Source organism: Salarias fasciatus, unplaced genomic scaffold (assembly GCF_902148845.1).
Source record: "Salarias fasciatus unplaced genomic scaffold, fSalaFa1.1, whole genome shotgun sequence".
Lineage (NCBI taxonomy): Eukaryota > Metazoa > Chordata > Actinopteri > Blenniiformes > Blenniidae > Salarias > Salarias fasciatus.
The window spans coordinates 1-21,915 of NW_021941244.1; the positions used below are offsets into that span (position 1 = coordinate 1).

Sequence of the window (21,915 nt, forward strand, 5' to 3'; positions counted from 1 at the left end):
TTAGGTCCATCTCAGAGGGCTGGGTGCCCATGTTAAGAGTTCACCAAAGACGAAGAGCACCGCACAGGTGGCCAAGAGGAGAACAACACACAGCAAAGAAATATCAGGACAAGAAGTCAGGAAAACCTCTTACACCACAACACACGCACAAAAACACAAACAAACACATACCGGAACCTTTGAGAAGTTAGTAGAAGAATGTCTGAACTCTAGATGAGAAAGTGAGTTGCTGAGACATCCACACTGCTCTCATATCTACCTGACTGCTGAAGACTTTGTTGTGGTGTTTCCACATGTCGCGGTGGTTTGGGTGCTGGACCTCTTTCAGGTTCTTCCACATTTTTCTTCGGGCTTCAGGAAGCTTTTTGGGTTCCATGGGAATTTTGGTCTCTGCTTCAGGAACCTTCTTCGGTGCTTCAGGAAGCTTTTTGGGTTCTATGGGAATTTGGTCTCTGCTTCAGGAACCTTCTTGGTGCTTCAGGAAGCTTTTTGGGTTCTATAATTTGCTCTGGTTCAGGACCTTCTTTGGTGCTTCAGGAAGCTTTTTGGGTTCAATACAATTTTGCTCTCTGCTTCAGGACCTTCTTTGGTGCTTCAGGAAGCTTTTTGGGTTCAATACAATTTTGCTCTGGTTCAGGAACCTTCTTTGGTGCTTGAGGAAGCTTTTTGGGTTCAATAACAATTTTGCTCTCTGGTTCAGGAGCCTTCTTTGGTGCTTGAGGAAGCTTTTTGGGTTCTATGGGAATTTTGCGCTCTGCTTCAGGAACCTTCTTTGGTGCTTCAGGAAGCTTTTTGGGTTCAATAACAATTTTGCTTTCTGGTTCAGGAACCTTCTTTGGTGCTTGGGAAGCTTCTTTGGTTCTATGGGAATTTTTTGCTGTGCTTCAGGAACCTTCTGTGGTGCTACAGGAATAAAGATTTCTTCTTCTGGAACCTTTGTTGGTTTTTCAGGAACCATTTCCAAAGTTTCAGGAAACTTTCTCAGTGGTTCTGAAATCTGTGGGGATTGAGGAACCTTCTTTGACTCCTCTATGACTTTTTCTGTGCTTCTTTAACCTTTGTTGGTTCTTCAGTAACCTTTTTCGGTGCTTGCGGAGCCCTTTTTGGTTCTTCATGGACTTTCTCTGGTGTTTGTGGAACTTCCTCTCGTTCAAGCATCTTCTTTACTTCTACTTTCTTGACTCCTCTTGAACCTTCTTTGCTTCTTCAGGAATCTCAATTTTTCGTAAACAATCAGTTCTTCTGATTCCTGGATGAATGCAGGTGGTTCTGGTTCAGGCTTAAGAGCAGGTTTTCTGGGAGGCTGTGGTGTCTTTGGTTCTGAGACAGCTTGGAAGAAGATTTGTTGATAAGAACATTATTTCACATTTAGAAGTCACACTCTAACGAGCGCTGTAAGATATTTGTAAAAGATACCGAGGAGAGGATTGCTCTCCATGTGAACTCGGAAGCAGAAGTTGATAAAAAAGTGTACAGAACAAGAAACACAACATGCAGAGCAGCACATGAAAACAAAGGAGAACCTCGGCGGTACCTTTGGGTGCGACGGTATGGGCTTTTGGTGCAGGTGGTTGGACATCTTGTTCCTTTGGTCTTGGAACATCTTGCATTAAAAGAGCAGGACATACTGTTTAATCCTCAGTCAACCACTGAGAGTCTGAGAGCGAAGCAAAGCCACTGCAGCGTTGTGGCCAGTACCTTCAGCTGGACGATGCTCAGGCGCAATCGCTGAATGTCGTCCAACTGGTTCTTCTGGCTTCAGTGGCTCTGGCACTTTAAAGAACATTTAGGTACAGAGTGTTGAATCACTCTGCAAAGCACTGACAACAAAGAAACATGAACACAGACCACCACACACAGACACTGGCCCTCTATACCTGAGATCACAGCCTTTTTTCCGGGGAATCTGTGTCTTGGCAGCAACTGGCTGAGCTGTAACTTCCTCTGGTTTGGAGAAAAGTTTTCTATGTTTAGTTCTCTCTCTAAACTTAAGAAACACTGTTCAGTTGTCAAAGATCCGGCCAAGAGGTTAGAACGAAGAACATGAGTTAAAGAGTTGAGACTTGTCGATCAACAACAAGAGACAAACGTAAAAACACAGCACAAGGTCTGCCCAGAAAGACAGCAGGAAACCAAAGAGTGGACCACGTTACCTCTGGCTTTAGCCGCTTCCTCAGTCTTCCTCAAAGTTTCTGGAGCTTCAGGACTCACTCTGGCCTGCTTGGGCTCGGGGACAGCAGGTAGTGCTTTCTCGGTAGTCATGGGTGGCTGAGGTTCCTTTCTGGGAACCATCTGTGGTTCTGGTTCAGGTTTGGGGTAAACTGAAGGCTCTTCAAGGTTAACAGAGAAACACGAGGTCACTCAGACACCAAAAGAAGACACAAACTGAAGAGTAAGGACTGAAAAGGAACACAACAAACAAGACCAAGGAAGATGTTCACACACAGTGAGAAGAAATTGGACCAGAGAAAAAGACTGAGGATGTTCAAACCATCCAGAAGCTCAAATCTGCTTTCAAAAGCAACCGCCCAACCACTGGGTCACAGCCAGAATAATACTGTTGTTGTTGTTGTGTTGTGTTGTTCAGAAACAGCACAACAACAACAAAAACTTGACATTTAAATAGTCATCTTATAAATCTATGAGATTAAAGCTGAAATCTCAATTTAAAAAGTGTCACAGTGGGAAAGGGGAAACAATTAATCAACTGCTTCCATTTCTGTGGCAACATTTTAAATTGTATCACTAAATTACTTACTTTAGACATGTGAAAAAATTTCAATCCATCAGTAACTGCCATGTTGTCTTTGTAAATGTCTGAATCACTTTGAATCACTTTGTTGCTGTTGTAATCTGACACAGAACAAATAAATAAATGAAGTGGAAGAAGGCCTTGAGCCATTAAAGATGGAGGTTACCTTCAGCTGTCTCCTCCCATCGAGCCGGAGCTCTCAGCACTTCCTCAGCTGGCCACTTCCTCTCGTCTGCCACTTTAAAACAGAGTAGAGATCAACACGCTGACTTCCCTTGTCATGAGGTCCTTTGAGAGACTGATTCAGAGAGAACTTCTTACCAAGACTGAGCATCTACTTGGCCCTTTATAGTTTACATACCAGGCTGGTCTGGGAGTTGAGGGTGCCACTGCCAATTTATGGCTTTTAAAAATCTTGAAGGGTGCAAAGCCACACTAAGCTGCTATTTGAGGATTTCTCATCTGCTGTACAGACAATCCAGACTCACATTTTAACTGAAAAACGTGTTCACAATTTTAACCTACAGTTTAATATTTCAGGCTGGAATCTTCAGAGCACAGAGGGTGACTGGATACACATCGGGAAAGATATTTTCTAAGTATTCTGTCCTCTCCCCTCTCCTCTACATTTTATTCACAGTCAACATCATGACAGAATTTTAATCAAATTTGCAGATGACACCATAATAGTCAGTCTCCTTCATGACCATGAACATTCCCATGATAAATCTGTAACCTGACGTGACAATGCTGTTGTTCAACTCAATGTACAGAAAACCAGGACACATGCATTGATTTTAGACGGAACCTTCATAGCACAAGTCAAAAAAACATCAAAGGCCAAGCAGTAGAGACTGTTGATGATAATAAATGTCTCGAGACTACTATGAGTAACAAGCTGAATTTCACATCATTCAAGGAATCTGCACAAAAAAAAGAGACCAACAGTAAGTATCTTGTTTGTGGAAATATTCTAAGTTCTACATCGATCAGGCTTTGATGGTTTTATTTAAATGATCAATGATCATGATCAGTGCTGACCTTTTCTGTCCTCTGCTGGTTTCGCAATCTCAGGATCTCATCAAAAAATGCACTGACGGTTAATGACAGGCAGTAAGATTGTGGGAGTTCAACACAGCACACTACCATATATACAGCTGATGAATAATCAGGAATGTTATACAACTCCCATCTTTCAGACAGCTCAAGTCCTTACAGACAGCTCCCTCCTTCCAGACAGCTGTCATCCTTTCTTACAGCTCCCACGCTTTTTGATGGTTTCTGCTCCAATCCCCAACATCCTGACTTCTATTTTTTGCCTTTGGCTTTCAGCTTGGACTGTTTTGTATAAAGAGTCACAGGTACAAGTGCTCAGTTGTCACTAAAGTAAACTTAATTTGACCTTATTTTCCTCAGTCTGGATTATTGGCACAGCAACAACCTTGATTTTACAGCTGACAGACTTTCACAGGCAAACTATTTTGTTTATTTTACACTTCTCTTGAGTCACTACTACTGATGCTGTTTCAACATGTATTAACCTCTTCCTCCCGAAATTTAAAGTGTTCTATGTTTCCTATGAAAGACTGTTTTTTGTTTTTTTTAACGTTTTTATACTTGCTGCAACACCAATTGCCCTACAGCTGAACTGAACACTGAACAGGAAGATGCTTCACCATCAGACATCAAGAGGAAGCAGGGCGTGCACAGAAGGTGCTAAGGAAATACATGACAGATACACAAAGTTCACCAAAAGGTGACAGGAAGTTCATCAAAGACAGCAGGAAGTACACAGGACGTTCACCAGCAGATGACAAGAAGCACATGGGAACAACATGGGGACAACACAGGAAGGAGACAGGAAGTTCGTAAAAAGATGACAGGAAGTACACCAGAAATACACAGGGACAACACAGAAAGAAGTCAAGAAGCACACAGAAAGTGCACCAAAAGACGAGAGGAAGTGCACTAAAAGAATAACAGGAAGTACACTGGAAACACACAGAGACCACACAGAAAAGAGACAGGGTGATGACAGGAAGCACCCCAAAAAGATGGCAGGTAGTATAACAGAAATTCACAGGGACAACACATATAGAGGACGGGAAGTACACTGGAAATGCATATTGACAACACAGAAGGAAGACGGAACATACATAGAAAGTTCAACAAATTATGACAGGAAGTACATCAGAAACACACAGGGACAAAATACAGAAAGGAGACAGAATGATGACAGGAAGCGCCCCAAAAGATGACAGGTAGTATAGCGGAAATATGCAGGGACAACACATATAGAAGACAGGAAGTACAAGCCAAAAGATAACAGTAAGTACACTGGAAATGCACATGACAACACAGAAGGAAGACAGAAAACATAACAAAACACAAAGAAGAAAGGATGTACATAGGAAGTTCACCTAAAGGTGACAGGATGTACAGCGGAATTGTGAAAGGGATATCACATACAGACAACAGGAAGTTGACGAAAGTGAATCAAAAGACAAGAGAAAATACACCAAAAGACCACAGGAAATACATGAAATACGCAGGGATACCACTGAAAGAAGACAGGGAATACACAGGAAGTTCACAAGTGGAAGACAATACGAAAAAGAGATAGAAAGTAGGTGTGACAGGAGAGACAGGGAGGAAGAAAAGGTATTGTGGTACCTTTGGTGTCCACAATAGGTGCTTCAGGTGCAGACGCTCTGTCGTCTGTTCTCCTGTAAGCGTCTGCTGCTCAGAAGATGGAGAGAGTGTAGGTTAGGACGTGGAAGAGGAGGTTAATAAGAGCTGACACACACACACACACACACACGCAGAAAATGAAGCAGGAAGCCTTTAAAAGCAGAGTGAGGACAGCGGACATGTGCCTCTAGGCCTTTATGCCTTTACGCCTCTATGGCAGAGCAGCTCACAGCTCAACAGGCCGCGATACCTTCAGGGACGTCTCCTCGCATCTCCACCTGCTTCCTTGAAACCTGCTCCTCAACAGGCCTTTTGGCTTCTGCCGGAAGGAAAGAGTCCATTTAGACAGGAAATGGGCCACAAAGGAAGCCTGGCAGGCCAGTAGAGAGGAAGCAGGAAACAGACCAAGCAGCAGACAAAATACAGGAAATGGAAAACTCAACATGAAGCTTGTATGTCTATGACTTTTGAATTTGGACACATTTGTAGGTAATGTTTAAGTCATTAGTCATGTTTGGGATTTCTGTGACTTACGTTTATGACTGGTGTTGAACCACATTAAAGAGAATAACAGAAGCCGTGAACAGAGACTCAGTGAGTTTCACACAAATACAGACGGTTGGTCCTGGGATTCGATCCCGGGATTCGTACCTGTGACGCTGAGCTTGGCATTGGAGATGTGGGGGCCGCACACCACACGGTAGTTGCCCTGGTCTTTGAGCTGGCAGTGGCGGATCTTCAGGAAGTGGCGGTCACCCACGCTGCTAATTTCATAATTGTCACTGCTGTCCAGCTTCGTTGTACCTTTATACCAGGTAAGCGCAATCTCTGGGTAGTTGATGCGGATCTGACACTGGAAGGTGGCACTCTGGTTCTCTGTGGCTGTCTGGTCAGAGGTCTTCAATCACTGAGACGGGCTGCAAAGAGAGAGATTTCAAATAGATCATTCAAATTATGAACTAAACGACGAGCCAACTAGTTAACTATGAAGTAAGTGATGATCGGAGCAGCTGTGGTTACCTCAGCTGCTACACTTCCTTCCAGCTGCTGCATCAGTCTGGCCATGTCCTCCTCTTCAACACGACCTCCACGCTCCACCTCCTGCAGCAGGACAAAGGTCCAGCACAAGTTAGAGACCCCAGACCCACTGTAGATCCACCACAGAACAAATACTGACCCACCACAATACAGATCCACCAAACCCGCCACACTACAGACTCCTCACAAATCCACACACAACAAAACTATGACAGGCACACAGAACACATACCACAGACCACCCTAGACCAAAAGAGGAAGACCAGATTACAGACCCACCACACGGAACACCACTGTCTGCCAAAGTCTGAGACAAGAAGACGTGAACTGTGTGCAAAATGTGGGAGACACATCCAAAACGGTCCAAAGCCAGGATAGAACTGGTTCGAACAGTGTTCAGAGACAATCAGATGTCCAACCCCAGTGTCTCACCACTTTGGAGGTCTCCATCTCCTTCTCCTTCTTGAGGAACTCAACAGCTTGCAGGATGGCTCTGTAGTCATGGATGCCATGCTCTCGCAGAATCCTCTCGTAGTCTTTGGGGTCATGGCCTCGGAGCAACTCCACAATGTTCACCTCCTCATCCTTTTTGGGACTCTTCTGCTTGGATGGAGTTCTGATATGGAAACAGAAAACTGACTTGGTTTCTTGTGCTCCTTCCTCTGGACCTTCAGATGGGCATATCTTTTTGTCTTACTTCTTGAGCATGGTCCTTAGGTCGCCGAGTCCTCCTGCTTCCTCCTTCTTGCGGACCTCGATGTCCGCGCTGCACTCAATCTCACCGTGCTTGTTGGTGGCCACACAGCGGTACTGGCCAGCATCAGACTTGGTCACGTCTCGGATCTCCAGTTTGGCATCCTGCCCTTTCTGTTCAAGGGAGATGCGTCCACCGTGGGTCATCTGCCTCCACTTGCCCTTCATCCACTTCACGCTGGGGATGGGGTCACCTCCAATCTTGGCAATGAGGGTTGCGGTTCCCTCTGCAGAAACAGGGGATCGGGTTAGACTGGGATGTTGGAAATGAGCAGGTAGAAGCAATCTGTAGCAGACTCACTTTCTGTGACGGCGACGTTCTGTGGCTCTTCGATGAAGAACAGATTATCAAGCCGTTTGACTGGAGCAGCGGGAGCCGGGGCGGCAGCGGGGGCGGCAGCGGGGGCGGCAGCGGGCTCCGCAGCGGATGGTTTCACTTTCTTATCTGTAAAGGTATCAAACTCATCCAGTCACTAATTTCACATCTTGATGTCTCATGATGGGAATCGAGTCAGTGTATTTTTTTAATCGAAACTCCAGTGCTGTCAATCTGTTATTGATTGTAATTATCCCACAGTGGATCTATAAGGACACCTTTATGTCTTCAGGTTTACAGGGTGTCTCCTAGGTGAATGGGGGGGGGGGGCGGTTGTACTGCAGGTACTCACCGGTGACAGTGACTCTGGACTTGCAGAAGTCACTCCCACTAGCATTGCTAGCTTTGCACAGGTAATCTCCGGCATCGCTCTTGGACGCTTGGCTGACTTCCAGGTTTGCTGTCCCACCCACAAATGTGATGCGGGTGTTTCCGCTGGACCTGAGCTCCCGGCGGTCCTTCATCCATTGAATGGTGAGAGGAGGGGTGCCAGTCACGTGACAGCGCAGGTTCAGCTTGTCACCCTCGCCAACCGACACTGGCTCCAGAGGAGTGTCAAACTTCGGAGCCTGGCCACCTTCTGATGGAGAGACGGGAAGAGGGTGAACAGGTTCAGCTGCGTGTCTTTTGTTGTGGACACAGACTGATGGAGACACAGTGTTATTCATCCAGGTAAACCACAGACCAAATGATAACAGAGTCCTTTTTATCATGGATGAACATATTCTGATCAATATGAAGATAAAATATGGATCAACTACTAGGAACAGAGGTAACCCTATCAAGATTGTTGTGATACAATAAAAAAGTATGACTCTAGGTTAGTGAAAGAGGAGGTGAAGTCATTACAACCAGATGAACAAACCTGAGATGAAATAAACAAATCCAAGTCTGTCAGACTCATGTTTCATGTTGATTTGTCTCCACTGAACATCCTAATGAAAGTTCTAAATGTCTACTGACACCTAGGAAAGTGATACCTGACATTTGTTGAAGCAAGGATGTGAAAAGGCTCAAACTCTATATCATAGAAGGTCTGGCGGCAGAGACACACCACACTTCTATTGGACACATCAAGTTCACACCAGTGGTGGCAGTTCTCTTTTCAAGAAGGGGAAAGTCATTTTCAGAGCTTCAGAACTCTTGATCACAAGCGTGATGGTTCAAGAAGCATGGCCAAAAGTATATTTTATTCGTCACAGCACTTCCAGCTGGCTGAAAACCGAGCAGTCATCCAAGGAGCATTTAGTTTGGCTGCAGTGGAATGACCCACTCTGTGCTTCCCCACTGAAGACCATGGACTCCGAGTTTCTGCTGAGCACGGAGACCCTCCAGACCTCCTTCATCCACCAACAGAATTCAACTTACCAACTTAACCTGTGGTGGCTAATCATCACTACCAACTGTAGCAATGTCAACATTTAATAAGCCTCCACACTTGAAAGCGATAACTGCTCCAAGACTTCTCCTCTACTTTAAGTTTGATTTTTCTCTGTTTCACAGAGACATGGTAAACCTGTGACTTTTCTCAGCTTAATGATGCCTCTACATGGGTTTGTTTCTGCCTGTCTGCTTGTCACACATGGTGAGGAGTCCTCGTGATAATCTGTGAAAACTGGAAGGTCTCTGTATCAGTGTGTACATCTGTTGAGTGGATGACCCATCTCTGTCTGTAATGACTGCTGTACCACCTAGGAAAATCTAACATGGGTTTTATTCCTAACTTCTTCTTCTTTCTCACTCACATCAGCTCACTTCCCCTCAATATGATCCTGCTTTGAGCTCTGACTATACCTATGGACAGTAACCTCCCACTGCCTGAGGATCTCACATGCATTATACTGAAACTTTCCAAACCTCAGAAATATTCTGACCCTGCTCTGGCATCACTCTCTGTAACTCTCACCGTCTAATCTGCATCTATGACTGTGACCAATACACCTTCGACAACCTAAATCCCTTTTACAATTGGACATTTCATTCGGAGATCCTAGAAAAAAAAGTCTGAAGTTTCTAAAGCTCACTCTGAGCCCTCCAACAATAATCCAGTGAATACTGGCAATACTGACAACACTGGAAACACCGTGGCCACTGGGACCACTAGGAATTCTGAGAATGCTGGGAACACTGAGGACACTACGAATAATATGGGAACCCAGGGGACCCTGGGAATACTGGGAAAACTGTGGACACTGGGAACAATGGGAAAACTGGAAATATAGGAGCTCTTCAACACAGTCAGAGATATCATCCACACACATTTAGGGAAAGACAGGATGAACATTTTTCACTGCGAAAACTGGGAAAGAGCATACAGGACTTAAGGACTAAAAACTTGGAGGATAGCACACAGCTACACAATTCGAAAGCAACCACTATTTACAAAATTACAAAAAAACATGATGTTCAACAATAATTCAGTTTGGAGAAGATAGTGTTAAAAGCTTGTTCTCATACCTGAGATGGAAAGAGAAACCCGACAGGAAGCTTTGCCAGCATCGTTAGCGACTTCACAGATGTACAAGCCGCTGTCAGTGTCTTTGGAGTCTTTCACGCTCAGCGTGGCCACATTGCTCTGGAAGCTGACATCGTATTTTCCAGACGGGGTGATCTGATTGTTGTCCTTGTACCAGGTGACGGTCAGAGGCTGAGAGCCTGACACCCTACCCTCCATCTTCACTGTCTTACCTACCGAGTCCACCATGGACTCTGAGGGCCTCTTGGTGAAGGTTGGAGGGACTTTTTGTTCTGTTCGAGGGGAGAAAATGCAGCAAGTTAGACATTGTTATGCCTAAATGTTTGAACCAGGCCAGTGGGCCTTCACCACAGCAGAGGGGAGAACATGGCGGCAATGCACAGAGACAACATGAAGACAACCTGAAACACAGAGGCCAATACAGAGAACGCAACCTTGAAAAACAAAAAAGGAAACACGAAAACTGTCCGACCAAAGGATTCATCAGGCAAGTAGGTTTTCATCTGACCACCATGAGGAGTACATGCTCTCAGACATCCATGAAACGTTCAAAAACTGTCTGGACACAAGGACAACCATTCCCGAACATCGACGACGCAACCCAGGATGCTTCACGGACAAAACTGTTCTGTTACCGACAGGAACCACGAGGACCGGACGAAAGGGTTAGAAAATAAAACTTCAAGTGGGAAACGAGATGCCGGTTAGAGGGTTACCTATTTTAACGCGAGCATGACATGTGTCATGTCCTTCAGCATTGGCAATTTCACAAGTGTATGTTCCCGCAGCAGCCATCCGGTCAGAGTTGAGGACCTCAATGCAGGAGGAGTGGGTGGTCTTGACGTTGTATTGGTAAGACGCCCAGATAAGCTTGTTATCCTTCTTCCAGGTAACATAGGTGCGCTGGCTGCCGGAATACCTACACTCCAGCGTCAGCGGTTTACCCAGCTCGTGTGAGACATCCTCCAGTTTCTTGACAAAGTGAACGGGCTCTGAGAGAAGCAACGTGTGAATCAGTTATAGAAGCCAGAGGACCAAAGAGTGTGTTTCTGTCCAGAAGAGTCCATCGTGTTCCCTACAGCGAACCTATGTGCATGGAGGAAGCCTTACGTCTACATGAAGCTGGATAAAGCGATGTGAGGCATTAGTCTTTACCACTACAGATTATAGCCGTGATGCGTCAGCTGCTGGTTAGTATTACCTAGTTGGACAAAAGCGTGGCAGATGTCTGAGCCTCCAGCATTGGAAATTTCACACGTGTATCTTCCACGCGCTTCCTCGCGATCGCTGTTCAGGACGTCCAGCACACAGCTACAGTCTGTGGTCTTCACATTGTACTTATAGGAGGCCCAGATTGGGCGGCCGTCTTTTTTCCAGCTCACGCTCACCCTGGGATTGCCGACGAATGCGACTCTGAGTGTGAGTGGCTGGCCCACTCTGAATGTGATGTTTTCCAGCTTCCGGATGAAGCGAGCAGGTTCTGTGAGGAGTAGTGTTAGCGGGAGTTAGAAGCAGATCCAGCAGCACCTACAATTATAATTCAAGCTCTAATCTGTAATTATAATTGATGAAGGTCAGTGCACAGAACCCAAGTTTCATCCTGCTCGTTTCTTCATTTCAGACAGTTGGATTTGTTGTATTATATTCATCGTGTTTGATTGTTTACCAGCAAAAAAACAACAAAAAGAGTAAAAAAAAATGTTGAAATAACCGATTTATCAACATCACGATGTCCACCCCACTGTTACAATAGAGACGTAGGCATGTCACTTTTTTAAAGTGCCAGACCATGGACTGTAGGGGTCTTGGACTGTTGGACTGTCAGACTGTGGGAGTATAGGGGTGTCTGACTGTCAGAAATTAGGAATGCCAGACTGTTGGGGTGTTGACTTATTCTGGGAACAGGAATAGGAGATGAATGAAACTTGGGATTTCTGCAGCTGTTACCATCAGCTCAGGCAGTACCTTTCTTGGTGGTTTTTAGGATAACCTGAGCATCACAGACATCTGAACCTTCAGCGTTAGAAACTCGACACGTGTACACGCCAGCAGCTTCTTCTCGGTCACTATTGAGGATTTTCAGGATGCACGTGGAGTCCGTCGTTCGTGCGTTGAATTTGTCAGAGGCCCCGATGGGCTTTCCATCCTTTATCCAGCTGACGTGCACAGGCTGACTGCCAGTGAATGTGCACATCAGACTCAGTGGGTCACCCAGACGGTACAATTTGTCTTCGAGCTTTTTCAGGAAGCGCACCGGCTCTGAGAGAAGCAACAGCGGGGTTAGTCATGTCATGTGACCTGAGCTGTGGGCTAATCAGTGAGCGAGGATGTTAGAGAGCAGTTACCTAAAGTGACCTGTGCGTGGCAGATGTCGGAGCTGCTAGCGTTAGATATCTGACAGGAGTATTTCCCGGCAGCCTCCTCCCTGTCGCTATTCAGCACCTCCAGTTCGCAGCTGGTGTCTGTCGTGTGCACGTTGTACTTGTACGATGCCCAGATGGGCTTCCCGTCTTTAGTCCAGCTCACGTGGATGTGGCGGCTGCCAGTAAAGGTGACATGAAGCTTGAGAGGATGACCGACTCTGAAGGTCACATCCTCCAGCTTCTTCAGGAAGCGCACAGGTTCTAGGGGAGGCCAGGTCAGTGGTTAGTGTGGGCGAGTCGGGGATTGAGGCTGGAAACATTCAATTTGAAGCTCATTGCGCCCAATTTATCATCTATTTTCATTTTATCATTTATCATTTTATTTATTCATTTAGTTTAGTAGCAATTCTGTTTTTGATAGCTCTGTGGTATTTTTGGTGCCTTATTGGTCTGAATATAAGACAAAGTTATTTCTGAGAAATGATTAGTGAGGTGGCCGTCTATGGGGGGGTCTCAGGAAAACGATCTCTGCTAGTCGTCGTCTTTGAAATGTCAATGGGCATCATCTGACAGTTTGTGTCCCAGGAAGTGAAAGTCTTCCAGATAACAAACAAAAGGCTCGAAACAGAGCTCAGCTGGAGAAAAGAGGATCAAAGGCAAATGAATCCATTCTGAAGATCATCTTAATCTAATGGACATCCATGCAGCTGCGATTCAAGTTGTTGAAGCCAAGAGAAGAGCCCGAAGAGATCGAACTGTGGTCCCCAAAGACAGGAGAGTTAGAACTATAAAGACACAGTGAACAGAACCAGACCTGTTCTTCGAGCTCCAAAGAGCTCATTTTCCTTGAGACTGACTTCAAAGATCATCTCGACTGGAGAAGGTGAAGCGGCTGCCTTTATCGAGAACAACCACGGTGTACTGAGAAGAATCACAGATGGACTAGGAAAAAGCACTGTTGTCACGATGGACTCAGACTGAGAGGAGCCACTGTGGTCCTGTGGGATTGTCTTACATTCGGACCAATATGGTATTTTGACTTTTTCTTAGCTATTCTTGGTATTTCCATGCTATTTTTAATCGTTTCATGTTGTTTTAAGTAAGGTTTTTGGTTGCTTGCCAACAGTTTTGGATTAAAATTAAGAATAATAAAATGGGAGCGCTGAGCAATCATCACGATTACCGCATTACCTAGTGTGACGTGTGCAGAGCACACCGCATGGTTTTGGGAGTTGGACACCTCGCAGGAGTATGTGCCAGTGGCCTCCAGCCGGTCACTGTTCAGCACATCCAGCACGCTGCAGTCCCGACTGGTCGTCACATTGTATTTGTACGAGCCCAAATGGGTTTCCCATCTTTCCTCCAGCTCACGTGGAGGTGGGCTGGCACTGAAGGCGCAATACAGCTGCAGAGGCTGGCCCAGCCTGTAGGTGGTGTCCTGCAGCGGGCTGGTGAAGCTAACGGGCTCTGAAGGATGTAATGCGGGGATTAGCAGCTTGTGGGTATTCGAGAAATAGAGAGGGCTAAGGCTCCTACAAATGGAGGACGATGTCTGGCTAAAGAGGTTTACCTATCTGGACTGTGGCGTGGCAGATCGCTGACCCCTCTGAGTTGGAAATCTGGCAGGAGTACCTGCCGGCAGCTTCCTGCCGGTCACTGTTGAGCACATCCAGTGTGCTGGAGAAGCGAGTGGTGTGGACGTTGTATTTGTATGAAGCCCAGATAGGTTTCCCATCCTTCATCCAGCTGACGTAGATTCTCTGACTGCCAGTGAAGGTGCAGTCCAGCTGCAGAGGCCGGCCCACCTGATAGTAGCAGTCTCTGAGCTTCCTCACAAAGCTAACCGGCTCTATGGGATGGGGCAGGAAGGTCACGGGTTAGATTCCTTCTGATCGGATGACCAGTTAATCGAGAGTCAGGTTGCACTGAAAACCTAAAGTCATTGCTTTTGTATGCACACTTAATTAAAGGCTATTCAATTGTATAACTATGTGGTATCAATTAGTAACTGGTAATCAGAATACCTCATGCAGTTTGGTGGTGTTTAACAATGATAGAGTCATTCACAGTGAACAAAACTTGTAAAAATAAGTTCACTGGACTCACAACTCCTTTCACTTGGATGTCCTTTGGGTATAAGGAAGTATCCCAGTATCAAAGAAACATTTTAAGGACAGAAGATTGACTGACCTAACTGGAATGCAGTACCTCTGAGCTCCTGCAGAGGACCTGTATGAGTGGTGCTGAACTATTCCACAAACTGCTGTTCCTGGTTTTAAGAGTCAAGTATGAAGCCATTTTTACAGCAACGTCTTCCCCTCACATCAGATTTTACCTAGCTTCACGTTATTATTATTTTTCTGTTTTTAAACGTAGTTTCACATTAGCGTATCGGATTTTTGTTGTTGTTGTTTTACCTAGCTTCACATTAGCGTGGCAGACATCGCTTCCTTCAGCATTCGTTATCTCACAGGTGTATTTTCCCACTGCATCCTCGCGGTCACTGTTGAGGACCTCTAGGGTGCAGGTGTCGTGGGTTGTCTTCACATTGTACTTGTAGGATGCCCAGATGAGCTTCCCGTCCTTCTTCCAGGTCACGTACGCTCTCTGGCTACCGGTATACGTGCATGTGAGGCTCAGGGTTCACCGAGCCTGAAAAGCGTGTCCTGCAGCTTTCTGACGAATCGAACTGGCTCTGAGAGGAGTGAAGGATCAGTTAGTAGCATGTAGCATGTTTACAATGTTAACAAGCAGGCAGTGGATGGTATGCATCATGTTGTTAGAGCTACTAAACCTGCTGAGAGCAGGCTTAGTAGAAGGTGGGTGTGCTGCCATGTTAGAACTTTACCTAAACTGACTCGAGCTTGGCACACATCACTTCCTGCTTTGTTGGAAATTTCGCACGAGTACGAGCCGGCTGCCTCGGGCCGGTCACTGTTGAGGACCTCCAGGATGCAGGTGGACTCGCTGGTCTTCACGTTGTACTTGTAGGAGGCCCAGATGGGCTTCCCGTCCTTCCGCCAGGAGACGTACACGCTGGCTGCCGCTGTATGTGCACGCAAGCTTCAACGGCTCGCCGACCATGAAGGTAGTGTCCTCAAGCCGCTTGATAAAGCACACAGGCTCTGAGAGAAGCAAAGCTGTGTTAGACAGGAGCTCATGCATCACAGTTCACCGTTAGCTTAGCCATTAGCAATGAAGGGCAGCTGCTATCAGAAAAACCGAGGGGGAGTTCACGAAAATAGTCCGGGTACTTCCAAAAGTGTCACTTTAGAAAATAAATAGCTGGAATAACATCTGAAAGTTTTATTTTCAATATCATTGAAAAAAAACTATCAAATTTGAAATGTTGCAGAGAAACCTGAAGTTACAAATCCTACAGCACTACTCGACTCGACTCGGCTCAGTCTTGATTGGTTTCCATTCTGACAGCTCCACCTTGGTGTGGGTGGAGCCATCATGTTGAGGCAACCCGAAGCTCCGGCGTCATTTGTTCTGTGACATGCTGCTGGTTGCCCTTTCGAGCTCCGCTGCATCCGCTGATGAGCCACCAGAAGAAATGTCTATAGCTTTTCGTTGCTCCATGGAGTTGATTACCGTTCATCCATCTCTGATCGTTCTTGTTGTGATTGCATTTCAAAAATGGCAGGTTGACTCTTCTGAACGAGTCACTCTCCTGACTCATCTAGTGATGCTGAGTCCCGGCCAATCGGTGGCCAGCCATCTGCCGATGTCATAGTTTCAGCTCCACTCAGCTCGCTTGGAACCGCAGCCGAGTATGTACGAGAAAAGTAGCTGTTATCAGGTAACAACTCGTAATGGAAAAGCAAGAAAACTGAGTCAAGTCGAATTATGCCGAGCCGAGTATAGGCATCATTGGAGAACATGCCCTGTCCGGTTCTGTAATACCCATTCGTACCAGTAGACGGGACTGTAAGTCTCTCAACAGAACAAGGCTGAGAACAACTGAAACTGTGAGAAACTGAGTCAGTGCTGCCACCTACGGCACACATCTGGTATCAAATGTTTTAGCTCAACTTCACTCTTTTCCTATTTTTCACCCTCCTAAATCAATGAATAAACTACATTTAGAAAAAAAGTTGTGTTTTAACAACCATCAACCCTTACCTGTTTAGTAATCGAATACAGACCATCAAAGTAAGACAATAGACTGCATGTCTCGAATAAACTCTATCTCATTTCAAAAGTGTTTCATTGATGCAAGTATCAGAGACACTTGGAGGATGTGACATCCAACGAAGAAACGGTAAGTGGAAGATTTGCTTCCGCGCCAGAAACCTAAAATACCCTCGGAATTCAAGTTTCTATTCGAAGTAGAATACGTGCACAAAACAAGACAAAAAAGGGCTTCACCTGTCACCGTCACTTGGCAGCAGGTGGAGGCTGAGCCCATGCGGTTCTCAGCCCTGCAGGTGTACTCGCCATAATCGAGCTTGGTGCTATTGATCACTTTCAAAGAGGCCACACCGTTCACGAAATCCATGGAGCACGTGTTGGACTTTCGCAGCTTCCCGCCAGCTTTAAACCAAGAAACGGAGATGTCGGGTGTTCCTGCGATACGGCATTCGAGGGTGATGGATTCACCACAACCACAGCCAGCGGCAGCATCTTGTCAACAAAGTATGGGCGCTCTGAGGTGACAGATGGTGATGAGGGTTTAGTACAGACCACAGATGAGTTAATGAATGAATGAGTGAAGGCAATGGGATGAACTAAACAACAGCACACGCTTGCCATGGCTTTACCTAGAATGGAAACTTGAGCTTCACATCGGTCACTTCCAACTCCGTTGTCTACCTCGCAAGAGTATCTACCAGCCGCCTCCAGCCGGTCAGAGTTAAGAACCTCCAGGATGCAGGAGGTGTCGGTGGAAATCACGTTGTACTGATACGAGCCCCAGATGGGTTTTCCGTCCTTCTTCCAGCTCACGTTGACCTGTGGTGTACCGGCAAACGTGACCTCCAGCCTCAACGGCTTGTCCTTCTCAGTGGAAATGTCCCTCAGCTTCTTCACGAAGCGGACGGGCTCTGAGGGAAGCAACCCCATCATGATGAGTGAGACAGAGTACAGTCAGAGGAGTAGAAATGGTTTAAGAACAGAGATGCTAACAAACCTTTAACAAACAGATAAACTGGGCAGCTCTCTTTGCCGGCCTCGTTGATGGCCTGGCACGTGTACTCTCCTGCATGCGACGTGTCCACTCGGTGAAGCACCAGAGTGGCCACGTCGTTCTTCAGAGAGATCTCGCAGCCGCGGCCGTGCAGCATCTCCTTCACCCCCCTGAACCACTTCACCTTCAAGGGCATGCTGCCTTGCACTCTAGCCACGAAAGACACATTGTTGCCAGGCAGGGTTTCTTTGTTCTCGGGTGGTTCGAGGAAAGAAGGAGGCTCTGGGTTCAGATGATAAATAAAAAGCTTGTGAGATGGTTGTCATGAGAGTTAAGACCTGATTCTGGTGAAGGAACCCTGAATGTTACTAACCTGTCACATTCATGGTAGCACTTGTCTCACTAGCGCCGGCGTCATTGGTTGCTTTGCATGTGTATTTGCCAGCGTCAGACATGCTGATGCTGAGAACTTTGAGTTTGCAGCTGTTATCGGTGCAGCTAATGTCGTAGTTCGGGCCGCTCTTGATCTCTTCACCATTGTGGAGCCAGGAAGTGGTCAAAGGAGGAGAACCGGTGACCTTACACTCCATCTCGCCGGGTTTACCCACAACCAGGTGGGTGTCCCGCAGCTTCCTGATGAAGCTCGGAGGAATCAACTTATCTATTGTCAGAAAATAACACAGTAAAATTTGTGAACAGGCTGCTGATGCACAACTCTTCTGAAAGACAGCAGCTACACTGTTATCACCAACCTGAAACAGAGAGTCTAGTGCTGGGAGGCTGTGCCTATGGGGTTTGTGACCTCCACCTTGTAATCTCCAGCATCTCCTTTGTCAGCAGAGCGAATCTTCAGGGTTGCAACCTTTTTGGAGAAGACTGTTTGATACTTGGCACCCACAGAAATGGCCTTATTGTCCTTGAACCACTTAATTTTCAGCTCTGGTGAACCAGAAACGGTAACTTCCAGAGACACATTATCTCCAGACTTCACATTCAAGGACTCGGGACTATCCACGATGGCAGCCGGTTCTAAAAATCATGAGAAGAAAACACTGAGCTAACCAAATCCTTACACGGTAACAGAGGGAGTTTGGTAGGTCTACAAACCTAGGACGGTCACTTGGGAGACAGACTCCACCACACCGGAGTCGTTCCTCAGTTGGCAAGTGTATTTCCCGGCCGTGGCCAAGTCAGCTTTGGGAACTATAAGAGTGACCACGTTGTTCTCAAAGGTGATTTTTCTGTTGTCACCTTCTCTCAGGATGTGGTCTTTGTCCTGGACCCAGGACACTGTCAGAGGCTCGGAGCCCTTCACAGTGGCCGTGAGCACCAGCTGCTGATTGACTTGCACTGACTGGTCAACCAGTTTCTTGACGAACGCCGGTTGTTCTGATGGAAAGATGACAGGTGAGGAGAAGCCGTGGCAGGTGGACTGAGCTGTGGGGAAACACCCTACTGACTGCGTACTAACCTTTCAGAGTGATGTTGGTGCGGCAGGACTCACTTCCCACATTATTCGACACTCGGCACTCGTAGAGGCCGATGTCATCCTGCTCTAGTTTCATAATATGAAGAGCGGCAGAGGTTCCCTCAGAGACAATCTTATGCCTTCTACTCTCCTTAAGAGGCCTCCTGTCTTTGTACCAGCTGACCTGGAAAGGTGGGGTGCCGTATATCTCACAATGCAGGCTGGCGTCTTTTCCTTTGATGCCCTCCACTGGGCTGGGAGTTTTAATAAAGGAAGGTGATTCTGGAAAATAGACCAAGACACGTTAAGAGATGCACAAGCAGAACTTCAGGACGGTCCGACTGGTGCCATGCTGTGGTTCAGTCCATGCTCAGGTCATCAATCCAGATGTCGACCAAAGACAAAGACATCACTGAGAAAAAAACACGTTATTAAAAGAAAGACAAGTTAGAAGAAATGCTTGGTTATTGAATCAAGAGATTAAAAGAGCCAACACACGGACACCTTTCAATACCACCAGTTTTTCGTGCTGATGTTTAGGCTACTTCTTACCAGTACGAGAACCAAATTATTTTCACAGCTAATCTATCTTTCAATTTTCAATACGGATTCTTGATCCTTTCATTTTGATCAAAAGAACAAAATTTATTTTGAGTCTTGTTCTTTAGGTGTGTATCAAAACAGAAATCAGGAGTCATTTATTTAGATTTTAAATTATATAATTTGTAATAATAATCTGTGACTGAAATCCATCAAAAGTGAGAAAAACATTCATAAAAAAGACTCATGCCAGGACTGACAAAAAAGTTTTTAGGCTTCATGCTGAAAGTTTTAAACAAAAAAGAACATTCATAAAAGTTTTAGACAGATATCATGCTAAAGGGGTACGAGGGGGAATATCCACAAACCACGAAGTGTCACCAGGTTTTCTGTTCGGTGTCTGACCTTGAACTGTGAGCACGGTGCTGCAGCTGGCAGAGCCGGCGTCATTGAACGCCTCACACGTGAAGGTGCCGTTATCCTCGAACCTGGCACTGTTCAGCTGCAGGTACGCGGTGGAGTCGACAAACATTGTTTTATAGTTGTCGCTGTCGGTTATCTTTTGGTCATTTTTGTACCAGCACATTTTCAGGGATTGAGCGCTGGTGGCCTTGCATTCGAAGCGGTGTCCTTCACACTGCTTCACAAAGGTAGTGGGAGGCAGTTTGACGACAAACTGAGGAGGCTCTGCAAAGTCACAGAAAGACCATGTTAGCACAAAGAAACCTGGATGGGAGAGGAGGAAGAGACAGGTTGGAGAAACTCCTGAAGAAAGAAGACAGGGTCAGATGGCAAAGCAAAGAGGAGCTGTGAAAAAGAAGCCAGGCCATGAGGGTGGACAGAAAAAAGAAAAGAAGTCCAACCTTTCACCAACAACTCTGCCGCACTTTTCACTGCACCGGCTTCATTGCTAACTTGGCAGGAGTAAGAGCCGCTGTGCAGAGGCCCGACAGAGTGCAGTTCCACAGACGAGGAGTTTTTCTCCAGTCTGACGGTGCACTGTGGCCCCGTGATTAGCTCCACCTCATCCTTGTACCATTTCACCGTAAAGGGTGGTGTCCCTTCAAAGACGCTCTTGAGGAGCACGTCAGACTTTGGGATGACAGCCTGAGACTCGGGCTCGACTGTGAACCTGGGAGGCACTAAAACCCACACAGAGACAATATTTAGAAACATGAGGCAGTGCAGAAAGGCTGAACATTTCACAGGCTTAGAGCTGACCTTTGGCAGTGAGGACGCCGCTGCACACACAGCTGCCGGCTGAATTGGAAACTTTACAGGAGTACTCTCCCGTGTCTGAACTCTGGCTCAGTTTGAACTCCAGAGACATGGTATTGTCAGCATGCAGCAGTTTGTACTTGGAGCTGCTGCTGATATTTTCTTTCCCTTTGCTCCATTGAACTGACAGTGGCTGAGAGCCGGCAGCTTTGCACTCCAGAGTCACCAGTGAGCCCATGAGAGCTTGAATGTCTGTCAGTTTCCTAATGAAGGTGGGAGGGATGACCTCCTCTGTGTGAAGCAACATCAGAAGATGGTTAGAGTCAAAGAAACAAGCACTTCAGCAGCTTTGTGGATTAGTTTTCGGACAGCTGGTTTTACAGACCTAAAACCACCAGTGTGACTTTACAACTGCACGTCCCCACCGCGTTCCTCGCTTCAAACAGGTACTCGCCGCCGTCCTGCAGCTCAGAGGCTGCTATGTTCAGACTGCTCAGCTGGTTCTCATACTGCAGATGATGCTTCCTGCTCGATTCGAGCTCTTTACCATCTTTGACCCATCTCACATTGATCTGAGGAGTACCGGCTACTTTGCATTCAAGACTAACCGGATCTCCACGGGTCACTTTGACCAGCTCTGGTTTCTGTTTTATGGTTGGTGGTTCTACAATGCCAAGAAGAAGAGGTGAGTAGTGTCACAATTGCAGTTGTGGTTAGACCGGCCGGCGACATTGAACCGAGGGACTGGTGTACCTTGTACGATCAGGGTGGCAACACATTTGTCCTGCCCAGCTTCATTCACAGCCTGGCAGGTGTATCTCCCACCATGAGTGGCCTCACAGGCAGGGATCCTCAGAAATGCCTGGTTGTTCTCAAATGTCCTCTGTATCTTTGGATCCTCTGAGATCCAGTTCTCATCTTTTTGCCACTGCACCGAGAGAGGTGGTGAACCGTCCACAAGGCAGCTAAACACAGCAACGTCTCCCACAACAGTGGAGACATTTTCGATTTTCTTGACAAATATCGGAGGAACTGACAGAAAGAAAAGATTTTGATGACTTAGAGAAGTTACAAGAGTGGTATGTCCTGTGTTTTCATGTCAGAGTACA

General features: G+C 46.3%; 1 protein-coding gene across 1 annotated transcript in view; it reads right to left on the minus strand.

Annotated features, from left to right (window-relative positions):
• Positions 1–2,153: 2,153 nt before the first annotated feature.
• The window catches only part of LOC115384473 (titin-like), a gene marked incomplete at its 3' end in the record, with an annotated part of 55,246 nt that continues 35,484 nt past the window's right edge, over positions 2,154–21,915 (minus strand). Inside the window, 27 exon segments of the mRNA XM_030086744.1 lie at positions 2,154–2,330; positions 5,694–5,762; positions 6,095–6,329; positions 6,464–6,544; positions 6,914–7,097; positions 7,179–7,461; positions 7,536–7,670; positions 7,903–8,190; positions 10,068–10,358; positions 12,432–12,710; positions 13,641–13,916; positions 14,020–14,298; positions 14,867–15,060; positions 15,354–15,495; positions 16,824–17,060; positions 17,063–17,101; positions 17,216–17,497; positions 17,584–17,862; positions 17,954–18,299; positions 18,362–18,609; positions 18,688–18,969; positions 19,052–19,330; positions 19,994–20,275; positions 20,452–20,730; positions 20,810–21,097; positions 21,192–21,470; positions 21,560–21,838. Coding sequence (XP_029942604.1) covers positions 2,154–2,330; positions 5,694–5,762; positions 6,095–6,329; positions 6,464–6,544; positions 6,914–7,097; positions 7,179–7,461; positions 7,536–7,670; positions 7,903–8,190; positions 10,068–10,358; positions 12,432–12,710; positions 13,641–13,916; positions 14,020–14,298; positions 14,867–15,060; positions 15,354–15,495; positions 16,824–17,060; positions 17,063–17,101; positions 17,216–17,497; positions 17,584–17,862; positions 17,954–18,299; positions 18,362–18,609; positions 18,688–18,969; positions 19,052–19,330; positions 19,994–20,275; positions 20,452–20,730; positions 20,810–21,097; positions 21,192–21,470; positions 21,560–21,838 — 6,312 coding nt within the window.